The sequence below is a fragment of the Dryobates pubescens genome, chromosome 8, assembly GCF_014839835.1.
Source record: "Dryobates pubescens isolate bDryPub1 chromosome 8, bDryPub1.pri, whole genome shotgun sequence".
Lineage (NCBI taxonomy): Eukaryota > Metazoa > Chordata > Aves > Piciformes > Picidae > Dryobates > Dryobates pubescens.
Window position 1 is genome coordinate 12426231 of NC_071619.1, and position 19134 is coordinate 12445364.

Genomic DNA, 19134 nt, shown 5'->3' on the forward strand with positions numbered 1-19134 from the left:
AAGAAGTGATTAAGCAAAGGGGCCAGGAGCGGCAGCTCGCCTGTCTGATCTCATTAGCGAGCAGCCCGGCTCTCATTTCACCCTGCCATGGCTGGCTGGGCCACAGTAACTGGGGAAGAGCAGCTGGATGGCTCTTCCTTGGGTCCTGCTGGGTGACCCACGGGTGTGTGAGTTTGCCAGTGCCTCCCCACATCACACAGGGCTGCACCTTCTCCAGCCAGACCAAGGGAAGTAAATTCTCCTCACTGTAACTCTGCTCCTGACCAGACTATCACCAATGCTCCATGCCTAGAAAGCGCTTTTTTGGTATCCAAATGCATGGGTTTGGTCATGGCAAAGAGGCAGGTGAGGGAGCTGGTACATCCCAGCCATGCTGCTGAGGTCAGAGCCTGGAGCCAGGAGCTAGGTGTGTCTCTCACTCTCTCAGCATCTTACCAAGAAACTTTCCTTTGCTTCAGGCTGTCAAGCTCCTTCCCAGTAGGAACTTCTCTACCACAGGAGGTAGTTCACGTGGCCAGCAGGACAGCTCAGGAGAGGCTGCTCAGTCCATCTCTCTGCCTCTGCTTGGCAGAGGAGGGACAGTGGATTCATGCCACCAGCCCACCTCCAGAGTTAGTAATTTCATCATTCTCTACAACCTCCTCCTGAGAAAGGAATCACAGGTCAAGCCACCCATCCCTGCTGCCAGCCTGGCATGGGCCCCCAGCATCCTCTGCTGCCCCTGGGTACCACCACTGCAGCACATTCTCATTGGACCTCTCCGTTGGTCAGCCGCCCCCACACCACTCCTTACCCCACACCACTCCTTACCCCACACCACTCCTCCTTACCCCACACCACTCCTCCTTACCCCACACCACTCCTTACCCCACACCACTCCTTACCCCACACCACTCCTCCTTACCCCACACCACTCCTCACCCCACACCACTCCTCCTTATCCCACACCACTCCTCCTTACCCAAGACAAAGCTACCAGCTGGCCCCAGGTACAGCCCGGGGCTCTCTAAGCAAAGCACGGTCCAGGCTCATCTGTGTGCAGGGTGCCTTCACCTGGCACAGGGCACAGCCCTCAAAACACTCACTGTGGAGGGAGCTGATGCAGGCATCAGGCACTGCAGCAGCTGTGCTCAGAGCTGGGACACCTGCTTGTGTGTTCCCCAGACCTCGACATCTCCAGGTGACTCATGTCAGCTGGTGGGATGAGCAGAAGCAGCATGGATAGCACATCGACCCTCTTGCTGCACCCCAGAGACCCCAGCAGTGATGCTAACACCATCCAGGGGGGTGCTGGCCAGCTGAACAGGATCCCAGACCCAACAGATTCAACAGCAGAGTGACTCCTGCCAAAACGGGTCTGGAGTCGCCTAGAGCCAGAGCTGCTGTGCCCCAGTGGCTGTGGGCAGGCACAGGCAGGGGGGCACCTTGTCACAAGAGCATGGGCACACTCATGCTGCTGCCCACAGGTGTCCACAGGTCGTTTGCCCTGTCTGAGCCAGAGGAGAAACTTTCGGTAAGACCCAAGTCCATAGGCAGTGAAGGTGACAGCGCCCCACAGCCTGCATCCCAGTCAGCTCGCGTTGAAGGCTGCAGCCATCCTGCCCCCAGCTCCGCCCCTGCAGGGCTCCGTTTCCAAACACGCTAATTACTCACACCGCTCCCCGGGCGGCTGCACCACCCCTTTGCATTTGAAGCAGAAGACAAATTTGCTTAAAAGCCAGAAGGAGCCGGAGCCAGCACAGCGTGGGGATGGGAGAACCCCGACAAAGCCTCCCAGCCAGCACAGCCCTGCTGCCACATCCCCTTCGCAAAGCCGCTTGTAGGGTATTGCCGAGAGCAGGGCCGCTCCATCCTCTGTATCCTGTCCCATGCACTGTCCTATTGCTCGCCCTCATAGCATGGCACCCACTCAGCCCTGGCTGCCAGGAAAGCACGCTGGCATGGATGGCGAGTTGAACAGGACTCCCACACCCACCCGCAGCCCTTGCCACATGGAAAAGGGCTCCTCTCTCCCTTTGTTCCCAGTGAAGCCGCCTTGCACCAGGCCCAGCAGTTCACTTGTTCGGCAATAATCACCCCCAGGGCTCTGCAACCACGTAGCAGAGGGTTTTGATCCCCCCACCCCAAGCAAGAGTCCCTGACCGTGGTGTTGGATAGGCAGCCCCCCCCAGCTCGCCCCCCCAGCAGGGCACGGCAGGGAGGTTCATTTCACTAGAGGCTCATTCATCTGCAGCACGATTAAAGCACAGGGCTGGGATCCATCCCGGCGGCAGGAGAGTGATTTGCTAGCAGATGGATTTATCATCTCCCAAGCACAGCAATTTGGCTTAAACAAAACCAAACTACTTCTCCTAATGAAAACACCACTAATGAGCAGAGCCAGGGAGGAAGTCAGGGGAAAGCTCCACTAATGGGATCTCTCTTGTCCTTTGGGGCTAGTGTGACTTTCTGATGCCCCAGCTACAAGAAAAGGGCAGGAGGCTCAGCTCCAGATATGATCCGTGGACCTGTGTGGCCCAGGGGGAACCAGAGCCTGCTCCAACGAGCTCTGCTCACCCTTCCAAACCTCCTCCTGTCCCAGCTCCAAAAGCTCTGGGGGCAACTGGTCCCAGCACAGCACACATCAGGAAAGCAACACCACCAAGTCTGGGCATCTTCTCTAGATGCCACACAGCCAGCCACGGGGGAAAACTGCTCTCTGCTCCCACCCAGACAGCAAAAGAGCAAACTCCTCCCTGCTGGTGCATGGCTGTGGAGCCACACGCCTTGGCCCAAGTTGCAATAGCTACAAATCATGCCCTGGCATCTGCAGAAACGAGCTGTTTAACTGCCCCAACCAAACCCACAAACTTCCTATCAATTAATCCTGTGCCACCAATTCCCCATGGGCTCCAGCCTGTCTCTGCCTGTGGAGATGCAGCAGCAGCAGCCAAAACCTCAGCACCAGCCTCCCCATCTGCAAAACCCAACCTGCCTGTGGGCAGTGGAACCTAGCAGCGTTGCCCACAGGTTCCTCACCCTGTGTGTGGCTCTGCCCTGGCACGGGCTCAGAGCAGCATCCCCTCTGACAGGGACCCCCAGGATCGCAGCCTCCAGTCAGGAGGGGCCAAAACACCTTGTGAGTGGGGATTCACCAGCATCAAAGGGCTGCAGATAAGCCAGGACAGCATAGAGTGAAGAGGCAGAGGGCATACAGATGCCAGAGAGAGGGAGAGAGCAGACAGACAAGGCAGTCAGGCAGTGCTCCCATCACCTCAGGAAGGTGCAGCATCCATCCAGGGCAGAGCACTTTGGCCCAGAGAGGACCCCATGGGATTCCCCCACTCCAGTGCATGAGTGAGAGGTCATTCCCCACCATACCCCCACCGTGATTATGGGCCCTTCTGAGGAGGTTGGGTACCTGGCTCAAAGGTCAGCCCAGCTTCCAGCCCAGCCTCACCTCCAGGCAGTGGGAGCAGAAGCAGCAAGGGGAGGGGAGTCATGTGGGGCAGCAGTGCACAGAAGTCAGATTAGTAGGGGAGCAAGGGGATGGGCAGCGTGTTCAGTTCCCAAGGGTCAGACCACCCCACAGGAAGGACATTGCTGTGTTTGTCACCCCCACCCCTCCTGGGGGCTGTCTTTAGGATGAGGGGATCAAGCATGTATGCTGCTGGCCACAGGGATGCAGGCAGCCAGCCCTGCCAGACTGCCCTGCATGGGCAGGGCAAAGTGAGGTGGTCATGCACCCTGTGCTGCTTGAGGAAGCAACTGGGCAAGAGAAGGAGCTTTGTTCTGGACATGGGCAAGGTACTGCCATGGTCTCAGGCACACTCCCCATCCCAGTCCCCCTCCCTAGGATCCACCCAAGCAGGCAGCCACAGGCATAGCATACAACCTGCCACTCACACTTGCAGCCTGGCTGGCCCCTGCCTGCCTCCTGCCTTGGCTCCCACCCCATCAGCTCCATCACTCCATCCTCCAGCAGCAGATCCCAGCTCTTCCTCCTACACACACACACACACTGTTATTTGGGACAGGCTAGTGCTGACACCCCCTCCACGCTCTGGGAAATTAATTACTCCGCTTGCAGGTGGAAGTCCTATGCTACAGCAGGCTCATGGAGCTTTTCCTCCTGCCTGCCTGCTCACAGGCTGTGAGCAGGCACGATGGAGCCGTCGGGATTGCCAGCAGCAGAACAAGCCCCTGGCACAGCCCTAGATCTGCCCATCAGCCGGTACCTGCCTGCAGCAGGTGCATCACTGGGGCACGGCTCTTCAGCTTTACCCCATGGCAGGGACCAAAGCTTAGCTCCCGCTGTCCCCCTGCCAACTCCACTGACCCATCATCCCCTCAGCATGCTTACAAGTGACAGCTTGGCCCCATGTCTCCTTTCTTACTGCTACCAGAAGAGATGCCTCTGAAGCACCCTCCCTCCAGGTAGGGAGGAGAGATCCATCAGATGCTGTGCTGCCACTACACTGGTACCTACGGCTTTCATCTCACTGGGTGGGCTGCTCAAGGTGCTAAGAGTTAGGGAGTGCCCATCCATCAGCCATGCCTTGGGAGGCAGGAGGATCCCAAAGCTCTGCAGATGGTCTCTACAGCAATTGCTCACCTGCTGCGAATGGTGCAGCTGCCTTTGGGCTGGAGCAAAGCAGTTGCTGGAGACCCCACAACACAACAATGGGAGGAAGAAAGCAGGGGTGAAAAAGCAGGAGTGAAAAGTGAACCTCCTAACCTCTTCTGGGAGACCAGAAGTCCTGGGTGTGAATCCCTCATCCTTCCAAAACACAGCTAGGATGTTTGACCCACCCCAAGCAGCTCGGGTGCTGACCCTGTGCTGGTGCATGCCAATCTGCTCCCAGGAGACAGCGCAGCTGGGACAGGCTCGTCCTGCAGGGTGAGACGGGGCACCAAGTACCTGCTCCCGCTCCCCAGCTAGGGCTGGGGCAGCCCCACTGCCCACACATCCCTGTGAAGCAGTGGGCAGGACAGAAAGATACGTTTGCCCACCCCCCCCTTCACATCTCGTGCTGCTGGGATTTGGGGCTGGGACTTAGTACCTGAGCTCCTCAGGGCAAAGCGGCGCCAGGGTCCCATTTCTACCGCACGGAGGGACGTGTCCGGAGCAGTCCTGAGACACTGGCGCTGGGCTCTGCTTGCACACTAATCACTTATGTCATTAGAGGGCTGGAGGAATAATGTAATTTATGGATGGCTTTTATTTCTCGCTAGCGTCATCTAAATACCTCAGAAATGGACTGGCTTCATTTCCTACTGGCACAACCTAAACATTTCTCTCCCTGACACCCAGGCAGGTCCAGCCCCAGGCTCAGCAGACTGATGCCTTGGCATCGGGGCCAAGCACGGGCAGAGTCCATCTCGGTGGCCACAGCACCACCAGCCTGCATTCCCCTGGCACACAGAGCCAGCGCCCGCTGCTCACATGCAGGCAGCTTTCATTCACCCGGGTGCTCTCCCCTCTCACACACACATCCACGTGCTGCATGGCAGCTCTGGCCAGGGATCAGCACAGTGGGCAGTGCTGAGGATGCCACAGGGAAGGGGTCTCTCACTGCACCTCCATTTTCAGCAGCTTCTGAAATTTACAAACCCAGGCGCTACTGGGGAAGGTGTGAGGGGTTTCTACCCTGTGTGTGGCTAGGGATCCTGCTTCCCTTAGCCCCTCTCCTTTTTTTGGACAAGAGTATTGCTAACCCTTCTCTTCTGGGCATGCTTAGATGGGGGTTTCATCACCCCCACTCCTGGTTTTGAGGAGTGATGTGGAGGCAGCAGGACCAGCTGCTGTCCCCCTGCACAGCAGCAGTCACCGGAACTGCTGTGGGGCTGTTGCATCGCCTGACCTCCCTTAATGTGTCTTGCATGGCAAATGTTTCCCAGACCCTGATGCACCCTGACGGATGGAGGTCCCCATGGAAACACCCCAAACTGCCCATGATCATCCCCAAGCAGGGCTGAGCTACCAAACACCTGGTGCCAGCAAGGACCCTCCCATCTTGAGGGAGAAATTAAGCCCACGCTGGCACTGCTGGCTACACCCTGGGGCTTCGATACAGCCCCATGGGGATCCTGGCTCCTCAACACATCCCTGAGGAACTGGGAGAGCCTGAGCCAGGTTAGCAGGCAGAAGCTTCAGCTATTAAAGCCTCCTCAGAGCTAGGGCTGCATCCCCTCTTCTCTGCCTGCCCCACTTCCACACTTTTTTTATCTGTGAGAAAAACAACTTTGCCCCCACAGGGAGGGACAGCTTCAGGGTGTTCAGCCAGCGCTGGGGAAATTGGCGCTGCCGAGAGCAGCTCCCTCCCTGGCCACTGGCGTTAGCACTAGCTCTGCCCTGGCAGGTCAGTGACCTGACAGCAATGGCAAACGAGTGACCTGCTCTCCCAAGGTTCCTCTTCCCCGCAGTGGGAACCGGGAGAGGTATTTCCAGCCTTATTCCCCACGGCTTCCAGACAGCCTCATCCCCGCAGGCAGGGACTGGCACAGCAGCACGGCTCCCTTCTGCCCAGGCTCCTGCTTTATGCCTGGCTCAGAGGTAAGCCCAGGCATAAAAGGTCTCAGCCTTGGAGAGACTGGAATTTATTTTTACCCTGGGTTTGATTTAAACCCATATGGACATTTTAAAGTTACCGGAGAAACCAAAAGTTGTGTGTGGGTTCCAAGTTCCTACACAGCTCAAAAATATCTTCCCTGCGGCACGTTTGGACAGGCAGCAAGCAGCGTTTCCCATATGTGGCACTGCTCTGGGAAGTGGAGAAGGGGTCCTGCCCTGCTGCCACCACCTCTTCCAAACTCCAGAGCAAAGCCTGCAATCCACTCGTAACTGTGGCAAGGAAAAGCATCACCAGGACTCACGGGAGCTGCCTGCACACACGCCCCCAGTGCCTGCAGCATTGAGGGTACCCAACCCCACCAGCTACGGACAGGCTCAGCTCTGCCATGAGTTCTGGGAGGCTGGCAAGAACTGCTGCTCCATTTCACAGCTGCTCCAACAGAAACCCTGAGAGGGGACAGGATTGGGCCTGATCCATGGAGAGCACAAGGGGAAGAAGGGGTGTCACCAGCTCCAGCCCAGCTGCTTCTCTACTGGACAGTGGGGGGTGAAGTGCTATGGGTGGACAAACGTGTTTGGATGTGGGATGCCAGGCAATTCCCTGCTGGGGCAAAGGGTGGAGGAGCATGCAAAAGGGGCACAGCTGGGTCATATTTGGCCTGCCTGTCCTACAGCCATCCCATCCTGCAGGCAGAACATCTATGGACATGCTCCAGGGGACACGGGGTGTTGGGTGGAGAGGACAGGAGGCTCTGTGGCACTGTTGGGGGTTGCTGAGCAGGGTCAGCCTCTCCATTCCCGGGGGAACCTGCTGCTGGGGTGCTGCCGTGCTAACCCAAGGTGCAGCAGGGAGTTCCAAGGCATGGCAGAGAGAGCCCAGCGCCAGACCTTGCTGTCCCAAGGAGCTTGGGAACAGTGGCGAGGGAGGGTGAACCTGAGGGCGGCCAAAAGCAATTCAAGCATCCCACTGCCCGGCGGGGGTCTTTCCCGTGCAAACTGGCCTCGCCGCAGCCTCCGCCCGGCTGGGACCCACCCTCATCCCTCCCCCTCACCCAGCCCGGGACTGTCCCCTGCACCAGCGCCGGGGTTGTGCACCCCCCTCCCCAGGCAAAGCGTGCGGCGAAGCGGGGCGGGCAGGGGGCCGGGGCTCAGCCGGGTCTGGAAGCGGGCAGGAGCCGAGGTGCCCGGTGCCGGGTTCGGGGTTCCTGGGGCTGCCCCCGCGCCGTGGTCCCGAGCGGCTGCTGCACCTTCCCCGGCGGGCGGCACTCACCCGTCAGCTGGTCGTAGGAGCCGTCCAGGTCGCGGGAGTCGGACAGGCTCTCCTTCCTGCCCTTGTTCCGCATCTTCCCGCCCCGCCGAGCGGCGGGGGGACCCGCGACGGGGCGCACGGGCTCCGCCGCCGGGCAGGGGGAGCCCGCGCCCGCCGCCTGCCCCCGCCCCGCCGCCCGCCGCACTCACCGCGGCAGCAGGAAGGGGCTGGCGGTGCCGGGGAGCTGGGCTCGGTACGGCAGGCAAAACCGCGCAGCCGCCCCGTTCCCCGCCGCCGGGGCTGGGCACGGCCGCCCCCTCTCTTCCGTCCTTCCCCGCCTCCTCCCGGGAGCCGCCGGCCCGGCCCCGCCGCCCTGGGGAAACTGAGGCACAGCCCGGGGAAGCGGGAGAGGCTCCGGGGAGGAGGGAGGGACTCCGGGGAAGAGTCAGGGAGGATGCTGCACCGAGGTGGGGTCTCCGGCGGTTTGGGTGAGCCCCGGGGATCAGGAACCGGACTGGGAAATGGATGGGAAAGCAAAGCGCGCGGGGCAGCGGGGGCAGTGCAGACAGTGCCCCACAATGAGCGATGGTCCCCCAAGCCCAGCGTGTTGGTGCCCACCCCAGGCTGTGCCTTGGGATCACCAGGAGCTACAGAGGAAGAGGGAGCCCATCCCTGCCCAGTCCAGGGGGCTGCTGCGTCCCTCCCTGGGGGGATTCCAGAGCCATAGGGTGTGTACAGCAGAAGTGGGGGGCGGATGGCCCCGGCCCGGCCGCTTGCAAGCAAGTACAGGGGTAGGTCCCCTCTGCTGTCCCCTACCCCAAGCAGGAGTTTCTCATGCAAAATCAGCACCTTTGGCAGGGTTCTTCCTACATCTCCTGTAGCCCCAAGGGAAGGGGTGAAGCAGCAGCACAGTCGAGGGGGCCTTGCAGAAGCACAGTGCTGCCAAGAGAGGAGCTCACAGCCCCACCGGTACATCTGTCACTGGAGGTCCCATTGGTGCCCCCCAGTCATTTGCTGCCATCTGTGCATGATGCCATCCCGAGGGATGTGTAGTGTGCTGTAGAGTCCTTGACACAGGCAAAGCCAGAGGCTTTTGTCACGCTGCTGTCTGTGTGACGCCTGTTTGCACCGTGCCAGGGGACCCGGGCACATCTTGGGTGCTGCTCAGAACCCAGCATTTCCCTGCTCTCTTCTCTTCATGCTCTGATCCATGCAGATGGACAGAGGAGAATCAGGAGCTGGGGGGAGGGAGGCAGAGCACCCTGTCCAGGTCCCTTCTGCCCACGGGAGCCGCAGGGCAGAGAGGGACTCCAGAGCACGAGGAGGGAGGGCCGTGCTCACGTGGCCGCGTGTTGTCAGCGTGCTTTGGTGTCAAGCCATGAAAGAAGCCGCCTTAGCGAGGCAGCGATGCTTAGCAACTGCTTGGATCTAAAAATAAGAGCCATTTAGCGAGGAAAACGCAGCAGAGAAATGCTCAGAGAACTAAACACATTCCCTTGGCCCTCCCTGTGGCCTGGCCGACGCTGCAGAGCCCACAGATGTAGCCCGGCTGGAGAGAAACCCAGGACAGTCTTGGCAGTGGATGCCCCTTCTGCTTAGCCAAAGCTCAGCCAGCCTAGAGACACCCTGTGCTGCTGGGCTTGTCCATCCTGATGCTCCTTATCCTCCTTCCTCTGTCGTCTCTGTTGCATCCTTGGCTGCATCTTCTTGGCAGCCCCTGGAGTCCAGCAGTGTCCCAACAAGGCAGCCTCGGTAGGGAGGGCTGTGTGAGCTCAACCCAGCCTCACCCACCCCGTTCTCTAGCACCCTGTGGGTCCATTCCACTGTGGATGTGGCAGACCTAGCAGAGCTGCACAAGGGAAGTTTTCACCTTCTGCCATCCCTGGTCCACTGGGAGGCAAACACAGCTATTTTTATCCCAGCTAAGTGCTCCTGTTTCTGCAGGCAAGTGAGAGATGCTTTGCCAGGCTGGGGAGAGGAGGAAAGTTGGACAGGTTGGTGGGTACTACAGGGTAGGATGGGGCAGCTCCAGGGCCAGGCTGACACAGTAGATCCACCCCACAGTGTAGAAAGCAGGGGACAGAGCTCACTTTGCTGGCCAGTCACAGCTCCTTTCCTTACAGACACAAGGGCTGGGCAGCCTGCCAGGATTCGCAGCCTTTGAGCCTTTCTCTGCCTGGGAAAAGTGCACCGTCCTCACTTAAATGTTCCTGTGGGCACTTCAAGCTGTGGGTCTGCAGGACACCGGGGTGGGAGCAGCTCACGCCGCCTGCTGCTGCCTTTCAGCTGCAGGAATGAGACCAGACACAGGCAGGGGCCCTGCTGCAGGTCCCTGGGGTGCAGAGCCGACTTGGCAAACACATCTGGTCGGGGCCGGGCACAGCGGCACACGATCCTTTGCGGCACGTCTCACCAGGACGTGCAGAGGCTGCAGAGAGGCTGGGCCAGGTGAAGGAAAATCACTTCAGCAGCAGCCAAGGCTTTAATCAACACCCTCATGCCTTGCATAACCCCACTGCTGCTGCCCGTTTCCACCACAGAAGCAATCAGCAGGTTCAGGGCAGTGAGGAGACGTCTGCAAGTAGGGCTGGGGGTGTGTGCTGCTGCAGGGGATGACAAGTTAGCTGTTTTCAGAGGATGGGAAGGAGTTACCAGGAGTAACAGGGAGCGAGGGCCGTGACCCAGATGGCCATGAAGTGGCACAGGCTCCATAGCAAATGGGGCACAGCTCACCATAAAGGCCACCCTTCTATGCCCAGTGAAGTGTGGAGGATGGGCAGGCAGCTGGATCCAGCCATCTGGGGTGGGCAGGGATCCTGTGGAAGCACCTGAGTCCCTGAGCTCATCTCCGTGACAGCAGCAGAGATCCATGGGGAAAACACAACCACATAAACCGGCCCCAGGGCTTGGCACAGCCATCAGCAGTGTGGAACAAAGGTGGACAAGCAGAAGACACAAGCAGGGAGGTGACCTGGGGGCACAAGAGGTGCTGCACCCCGAGGTGCACCATTGTCTGTGTGCCTCTGAGTCAAGGTGTCCCCGGGACCACCCATACCCCCCTGCTGCGACAGAAATCACCTGTTTCCATCAGCCCAGGCACAAGTGGCCTCTCTGTCACCTCGTCAGCAGCAGCACTCTGATAAAAGCCAACTGGACAGGATTATCGCTGCTCCCCAGAGAGGGGAGCTCCAGCTGGGAATGGCTCTGAGCCAGGGCTGGAAGCTGTGTGGGACCATACTGCCCAGGGGTGGTTTTTGTCCCCAGGTCAGCATGCAGCCAGCACAGCCTTGTCAGCAGTAGCTGGGGAAGGGCCAAGTTTGGGGATTCTCCAGTACTGTCCAGAGCACTGGATACCGGACCCTGCTGCAGGCAGGAGCTGTGCCAGGCTGAAACCAGCCTCATCCAGACTGAAGCTGGACCAATCTGAGACCACCCACAACTATGCCTGCTCCTCTACAGGACATCCACCCTGCAAAATGGGGCCAATTCTTTTGGCTCATCTATGCCTCCAACTCCCCAGTGGGACCCCTCCAGCTCTGGGGAGATACACGTGTCCCCCACAGAACCCTGCTGAAAACCCCAGGCTCTACACCAAGCTCAGGATGATCCTGAACTATTCCCATACACAGAAGCAAGGAGACCTTGAGAAGGAGACAGGAGTCTTGGGGTCCACATCCCCCCAGGCTGGGGTAGAGGGGTTTGAGGGGCTTCCCCCAGGCATGAGCCCTGCAAACAGCCTGCTGTGGCTGTTAACAGGGGGACAGGGACCAGGAAAGACACAATTTAACACTTCATTAGGTACCAGAAGGCATCGATCTGCCCTACCACCCTGCATGCTGTCTAATTGCATATCTCCATTCTTATTAATTCTATCAGAAAAGCAGAGAGCAGGGCTCGGGAGCCTGAGCCTGTCATCAGGAAATTTCAAACAGAGATGCTCTAAATCATGGTGTTTTATCCACTCTTAACAGTATTTTAAAGCCATGGTCATCAATAGAGTGTGCTCTCAGCAGATGCCATCAATCTTATTTTGGCTGCGGTTGCCTGGTGCCCCTGGGATCAGATTTACACTCACGAGGGACAGCTCTGCTGCCCTGGCAGAGAGGGGTCCTGGGCAGCTTCTGGCTGGCACATCCAGGGGCTGATTCCAGGAGCAGAGGGCAGAAATGGGAGCTCCTTAAGACAGCTTCACCCCTTGCAAAAATGCCAGCAAACAGCAGCCTTAGAGATGAACAGCTTGGCACTGGGGGCTATTCCCCTCCCAGGGCCCCTGCAGACCCCAGCCGGAGGAGGGACATACCCATGGCCCTGCAAGCAGCAGGTGGGGGCCTCCAGGCAGGACAAAAGGCCTCAGGAATAAACCACAGCATTTAACTCCATCCACCTAAGTAATAGATCAGGATGGCACAAGACCTAGGTGAGCCCCTTGGTCTCTGCAGGCCTGGGGTCCTGAGGACTATGGGAGTGGCTACAGCAAACCAGCAGGTCTAAGGGAGGTGATGCCTCAGCAGGACATGACTCAGGACACAGAGGGGAGGACTGCTCCCATCTCTGCAAAGTCACCCTGCAGAGACCCAAGTGTAGGTGGCACCCATTGTCAGATTCAGCGCTGGGGGGGAGTTTCGCTGTAAATCTTGTAAAGCTAGAGGAGGAACAGATGCCTGCAAGCTGCTGGGCAAGCCTTGCAAGCAGGAACGTTGCAGGAGGAAGGGAACCTCTTTTATCAAATGCAAACCAGCTGGTGGGAGAAATCTGGGTGTGCAGGAGGGAGAAAGGACTTTACATCACACTTTGCATCCTTGAAAGGCAGCCATCTGCCTCTGCCCGGTCATCTGCCTCTGCCCACGCTTCCGGCAAGGAGGGAACTCCCTGGCACAGCCCCGCTGCTGGGCAGGCTGCAGGGGACTCTGTGCCCACCCTGAACACTTCTCTGCCACTTCTGCACACCAGATACAAACCCTGGGTGAAGCACTTGTTTTAGAGAGTGCAGACTGGACTGGAGCATTTCCAGACTCAGGAGGCACCTCAAGTCTCCGAAGTGTTACAGAGCATCTTCTAATTGTTTGTGTGCTGAGTGCCTATGGGCCCAGCTTTTATTTAAAGAGGAAGCAGATGTTGTTTCCAACCCTCACTTACACCATGCTGGATGTCACACCAGGGGCCCTTTCAGCAGCTCAGGTATGCTATTAAAACAGGTGTGCATCTCTGTCAAGGGTGAGCCTATGCTGCAGCCACTTGTCCTCCTGCTTTGCCAGGGCAGGGCCCCATGCCCAAGATCACTTCCATCGGAGGGGGTGTCCATGCTGTGATTGCTCTCTGTACCCATTTCATCCCATCCTGCTGGCAATGGCCACAACAGAGGGGGTGAAAGCAAGGTGTGGGGACTGGGGTGACACAGACCGGCGCTGCTGGGACATCACTTGTCATAGGCTAGTTGAGCAACTGGCTTTGGAGCTGCTGAGCAGGGCAGAGCCATAGATCGTTAGACCATCCTCACCCCTGCATGCTACTGGCAGGGTCCTGGCTGAACCCTGGAGCAGGGGAGTTCCAGCTAATTAGTCATTAATTGCTTCAGAGAGGAAACAAGCAAAACCCAAATTGTGCATGCCTGTAGCAGAGTGACCTGTGGCCCCCGGGACCTGGCCAGGCCGCATGTCACAGAATGTTTGAGGGTTCATCTATCAAAGCAGAGCTAGAGAACCAGCCCGGTGGGGTTCCGTCTCCCTGCAGCCTCCCCAGCCCTTCCGTGCGCCCATGGCACTCACAGGAGCTCCCAGCCCCTGGCGGCAGCCTGGCAAGGCTCTGAGCTGTGCTGCAGGAGCGGCAAGCCCGGCTCATTTAATCTATTCGATTGGATTCAATTTCCAGCCACATGATTCAATTAGCCCTGGAGGGACAGCACGGCAAAGCAGAGGCTGTGGAGCACAGCCCAGCCGCCGAGCCGAGAAAGGGGAGTCTGCGTTCGTCCTGTCCCTCCGGGGTGTGCTGCAGGGCAGCCCCATCCTGCACCCCTGACCATCATGGCTCACTGCCAAGAGTGAGCTAAAGATACTTTCAAAAGACAGCAGGAGTGAGGCAAGCATCCAGCAATACTCCAAGGGTGCTGCCTGTCCCGTTGATTCGGGGTCACTCCTAGGCTGGTTCAGTGTCCCCTTGAGCTCACCCACACCATGCTGCAGTGGGTAGAACCAGGGCTCTGACCAGCACAAAGGACTCTCAGCAGCCCCAGGGGACATCAGGTCCCACAGGCCTTGCAGAAGTCCTTCTTCAGCCTCCTGGCCCAGACTTTCATTCATCATTTACTGTTCTGTCTGCCTTCCCACTGAAAGCATCAGCAAAAGCATTTTAAGTTTCCACTAGGGAAAAAGCCCAGCTTATCCCGGTGCCTTTGGATGTCTGCAGCTCCCAAAGCTGGGCTTTAACCTTTTCCTTTCAGGTTACTGCAAGGGCTCATCTGCTGAAAACACCCAAACCATCACCTCTGAGGACAAAGCTTCCATGCAGTACAACCCTGCTCAACCCAGCAAGTACCAAACAAGAAAACAGAGCCCATAAAACAGGAGATGAGAATAAATCTCCACAAAGCATCAGTGCTGACACCAAGATGGAGAGCTGCCTTCCAGTGCCAAGAGCCAGCTGTAAATCTTACAGCAGCCTGCTGGCCATGCACCGGCCCAAACACACACAGCAGCAGTCATGATTTGGCAGGGGTGATGGCATCTCCCTCTGCCCACCCTGCACTGGGTGGGGAGCAGAGACATCAGCTCCACCCCAAGAGGGAATGCTGAGCCGGCAGATGTAACATACTGGGGCTGAGTCCCTGTGCATGTGCTGTCTAGGAGACAGCCCTTCCCAGGACAGCAAGCTTCTCCTCCCAGTACTCACCAGGCACCAGAGCAGGGGAATCACAGAATGTTAGGGATTGGAAGGGACCTCAAAAGATCATCCAGTCCAACCCCCCTGCCAGAGCAGGATCACCTATACCAGATCACACAGGAACACATCCAGGGGGTCTTGAATATCTCCAGAGAGGGAGACTCCACAGCCCCCCTGGGCAGCCTGCTCCAGTGTCCTGTCATAGCGAAAAAAAATCTCCTCCTGTTTCCATGGAACTTCCTATACCTCAGCTTCCCCCCACTGCCCCTTGTCCTGTCATTGGGCATCACCTAGCAGAGCCTGGCTCCATCCTCTTGGCACTCACCCTTTACATACTTACAGACATTAATGAGGTCACCTCTCAGTCTCCTCCTCTCTAAGATGAAGAGCCCCAGCTCCCTCAGTCTCTCCTCATAAGGAAGATGTTCCACTCCCTTAATCACTTTTGTGGCTCTGTGCTGGACTCTTTCAAGCAGTTCCCTCTCCTTCTCAAACTGAGCAGGCAATTCTTCAGGCAGGAAGAAGAAAGGGGCACCAAGACATGCACACATGAGGCTCAGTCCTATAGAGATACAGCCCCCACACCACATGGATAGGACCTCAGCAGCTAACAGCTATGACAAGGAAGTGGATGAAGAAACCTGAAAACCAAACAGAGCAGGTGGGCAAAGATGCACCCTGCTCTCTGGATGAGACACATGAAACTCAGGGGTCTGGTGTTAACCTACTCCTGGCACCTCCAAAGAGCAGCCCAACCACCACAGGCTCTTCCCACCGGCCTCCAACTGGCACCCTGTGCCCAAGCCGCGGTGCCTCCCCTGACAACTTGCAACCTGTCAGGGAAGACTCAGCTCCTCAGGAGCTGCCTCTGGCTTGAGTCTGCATGAAAAATGGGGCCTGCAGGAGCTGGGGAAGAAGAGATGATACCAAAAATCACAGTGGCATTTACAAATCAATTTTTAATAACTCCCTCCAAAGTTTAGCTCCAACTCAATTTTTTCTCCTCCAGAACCTGGTCGTTATTTTGTAAAATATTTGTCTCACTGCAGCAGCTGCCTAATTTAAAGGCAGCAATCTGATTTCTCCACACATTCCCTAAGCATCAAGAGCAGGTTTTCCAATAATAGACTGAGTTATGAATTAGATATAAAATACACTCAGCTGCTCAGATCAGATAGGGGAGAGTCTGGGGCCATCAGCCACGTCCTGAGGCTGAATCTTGGAGTTAAAGGACTTTTTGCTCGGCTCAAGCTGGCCTCAAAACACAAGTAGTAGTAGTAGGGTGTTTACCAAAATGGTCAAACCTGCAGCAGAACGTGTGAGCAGGAGTTTGCTGGCACCACAGCAGCAGAGAAGAGCACCATACCGTGCACAGGCAGATGTCTGCATCCCTCACTTACAGGCTCCCTGCCTTGCTCTTGTTTTCTTTACTGGCAGTGCCAGAGGGCATGTAAGAAGCAGAGGGCTGCTGACTTCTGGCTGGTACCTGCAGCCCGGACCAAGGAGGAGGCATCAAAGAGCAGTACCACAACCTCCTCTGCACAGGCAGGAAGAGATCAAGGGCAAGCTACAGCCCTGCTGCAGCCAGCGTGCCACCAAACGGAGACAAGGCCACCCCCACAGCAACCCCACTCTCCTCTCTGTTAAGGACAAACACTGCACAGCAGCCAGGCAGGGCTCTGCTCTTTATTGAGCTCTAGGTTTGTATGTACATCCATTTACAGTGCTTGGTTCAGCAACAGTGTGACAGCAGGACGTGTGTCACAGTCCTCCTCAGCTCAGTCGTGCATGAGGGGCTGAGCTGAGGAGCAGCTTCCAGTCGCAGCCTGGGCTTCTCAGTTCATCCCAGCAAGGGAGTGCCATGGGAAGGCAGGGCCCTCCACAGGGGAGCCCAGAGGGAAGAGCTGAAAATCCCAAAGGCTGCCGAGGCAGACTCAGCCCCCACTCTTTAGTGTATCTGCCTAGTCTCAGCCCAAGCAGGATCAGAGAAAAGGAGGCATGTGGACAGCTGGGTGACTTGATGTTCCAACAGCAGCAGTGATGCTGGGGCTGCAGCTCCAGGAAGCAACTCGAGCCCCCTTTAGAAGAAAGCCCTTCCCCTCGGAGGAGAGGTCGTCCAGCAAGGGCTCCTCACGCACACGGACAACATTGTGATGCATTTTCACTTACTCTTCACCAGAGAAGCTGCCTCCTTCTACACGCCCTGGCCTGCTCTCAAGCAGAAGTTCTGTGGAGCCTGCTTGCTCTCCCACACGCTGTCCCTCTGACATGTACACATTTCTACACATTTGCACAGCAGAAAGCAAACAAGAGCCTGGCTTAGCTGATAAAAGCCAGACAATTCCATGCTGAAGCAAAGTATCCTCTGCTGGGAGAAGCCAGTGCTCCTAAGGAAAATGTATGGTCTTCATCAGGTGCTGTGCCCAGAGGGTGGCCAAGGGCACAGCTTTCAGTTCCCTGTGCTCATAGCAGGTAAGGATGAATCATTAACACAATTATCACATTAGCATGAATAAGCCTTGTCTAAAAATGGTAGTAGATGAGCAGGACACTCACATCACTCACAGTACTCTAACCTAGGGGGTAAGAGCAGAACTAGGCACTTTTTTTTTTCCCCCCCAAAAAACCTGTTTTCTACAGAAAAGAAAAAAAAAAAAAAGGAGAAGAAAAAAAGTGGATCTGGGATGTAAATAACTTCTCTGCTTCAGTCCACCAAGTCAGGCCAGATGTTAGCATCAATGCTGGGAGCTGAAAATGCACGAAGAGGGAAGGGGTCTTTATGGTGCATATTCCTGAGTGGGCAGCCTGACGCAGCACCTCTGACCTGGGCACCTTTGAAACACTGCTCCTGGAACAGATAGGTCTCCTTGTGCCCCAGAACATCCTCCTGGAGCTCCTCCTTAGGAAGCTGTGATGGGTTGAAACTAACCCCCAATTAATTTGAGAGAATTACCCCACAGAAGCTCTCAGTAGGCTACAGCGCTGCAAGTCGCTTGGTGAAGAGGGGAGAGCAAGTGAGAAAGTGAAGTGAACTATTTCTCCACCTGTGTTTTAATTGTGTGCTACACACAAAGGGACTTCTTACTTCAGGAAGGTCACCAGGCACTTGCAAACAGGTGCAAGGCAGATGATCCTGTGAGGAAGAGGAGGATTGTCGCAATGCAGTCTCTGGTGGGCAGTAAGGGGAGTGGTGGGGAGGGACTCAGCTTGTCATTTGTCCCATGAAAAAGGAGCATCTAAAAATGTCCCTCAGCCTTGGGAATAGCAGAGATGAGCTGGGCTACCAGAAGCGACAGTGACCCCAGGCAGAGTTGGTCTTCAGTTCCAAGTGCTCTGTTTGATGCCCCATAGTTTTGCATAGTGGCTCAGACAGAACCCTGTAAGCACACGGCCTTGGTGACACAGTTTCTTCTTCTCCAGTAATCCGAGGCCGCGGTTCCAGTGACACCTTCTGACAGGAGAAGCCAGCAGTGAGCAGGGCATGCTCCTTGGGGAAAGGTTTTATACCCCAAAGCCGTTCCTGCATCGGCAGGAGGGCAGGCTGATCTGGGCTGACAGAAAAGAACAGCCCTCCCCTGGGATCACAGCTTCCCCCACAGAGCAGATGTGAGATCTCGGTGCAGAACTGTCTCACACAGCTGGACCAGTTTTATTGTTTTGGCTGTGAGCTTTTCCCAGCTCTGCTGCAAAGGTTTCCAGTGCATCTTCTCTGGGGCTGCAGAGGGAATCTCCCACTGCTAAGTCACAGGAACGGCTGCCAACCCCCATGACACCTCACAAAACAGCTTCCTCCTCAATGTGCCAATCATCCCTGCTCAAACACATGCCTGTCAGATCAAACACACAACAGCAAGGCTCTCCCCTGCAAGAAACACAGTCCCTCCTGCAGGGGAAGGCTGCAGCTCTGTGGTGTCCCTGCCCCGGCAGGCCCCGTCTCTGCTCAGCCCTGCGCAGAGGCTGTGGCCCAGCTTCAAGAGATTGTAGAGAACTCCTTCAGCAGCAGCTCCTGGCTCAGGGTGTTGAAAGCGAGGTTCTTCCTCACGTTGATGCTGATGGACCGCACCTGGCAGAGGCAAAACAAGACATTTTAGCCAAGTGACCCTTCCTGGCTCCCTGTAAGCATGTCAGCTTTGATGCTGCTGACCTCCAAGTTCAGCAGGAAACCCTCTGGCACGCTGCTATGGCCCCAGAGAACTCACTGCTGCCAGCTCTCATTGAGACTCCAGCTTAGCAAGGTATACCTGAGGATTCTCTGGCTCCTGGAACAGCAGGAATTGGCTGTAGTGACATGCCAGCAAGGAGAGTCACAGAATCACAGAATGCATCGAGTTGGAAGGGACCTTTAAAGGTCATCTTGTCCACCCCGCTGCAGCAAGCAGGAACATCTTCAACTAGATCAGGTTGCTCAGGGCCCCATCAAGTTTGACCCTGAGTGTCTCCAGGGATAAGGCCTTAA

At 56.9% G+C, this 19134-nt stretch overlaps 2 protein-coding genes across 4 annotated transcripts in view; both read right to left on the reverse strand.

The window, feature by feature from the left end:
• KCNIP2 (potassium voltage-gated channel interacting protein 2) overlaps nt 1-8150 on the reverse strand; it is a 43632-nt gene extending 35482 nt beyond the window's left edge. For 2 of the 3 annotated variants that reach the window (XM_054163932.1, XM_054163928.1), the window contains exon 1: nt 7824-8150. In XM_054163932.1, coding sequence (XP_054019907.1) covers nt 7824-7896 — 73 coding nt within the window. In that variant the 5' untranslated portion in view covers nt 7897-8150. Of the gene's footprint in view, nt 1-5042; nt 5121-7823 lie in introns of those variants that run through there. The other variant, XM_054163929.1, reaches the window with a different exon arrangement.
• Nucleotides 8151-17349: 9199 nt separating this feature from the next.
• Nucleotides 17350-19134, reverse strand: part of LOC128897393 (armadillo-like helical domain-containing protein 3) — a 42345-nt gene continuing 40560 nt past the window's right edge. Inside the window, exon 3 of the mRNA XM_054163934.1 lies at nt 17350-18741. Coding sequence (XP_054019909.1) covers nt 18649-18741 — 93 coding nt within the window. The 3' untranslated portion in view covers nt 17350-18648. The remainder of the gene's footprint in view (nt 18742-19134) is intronic.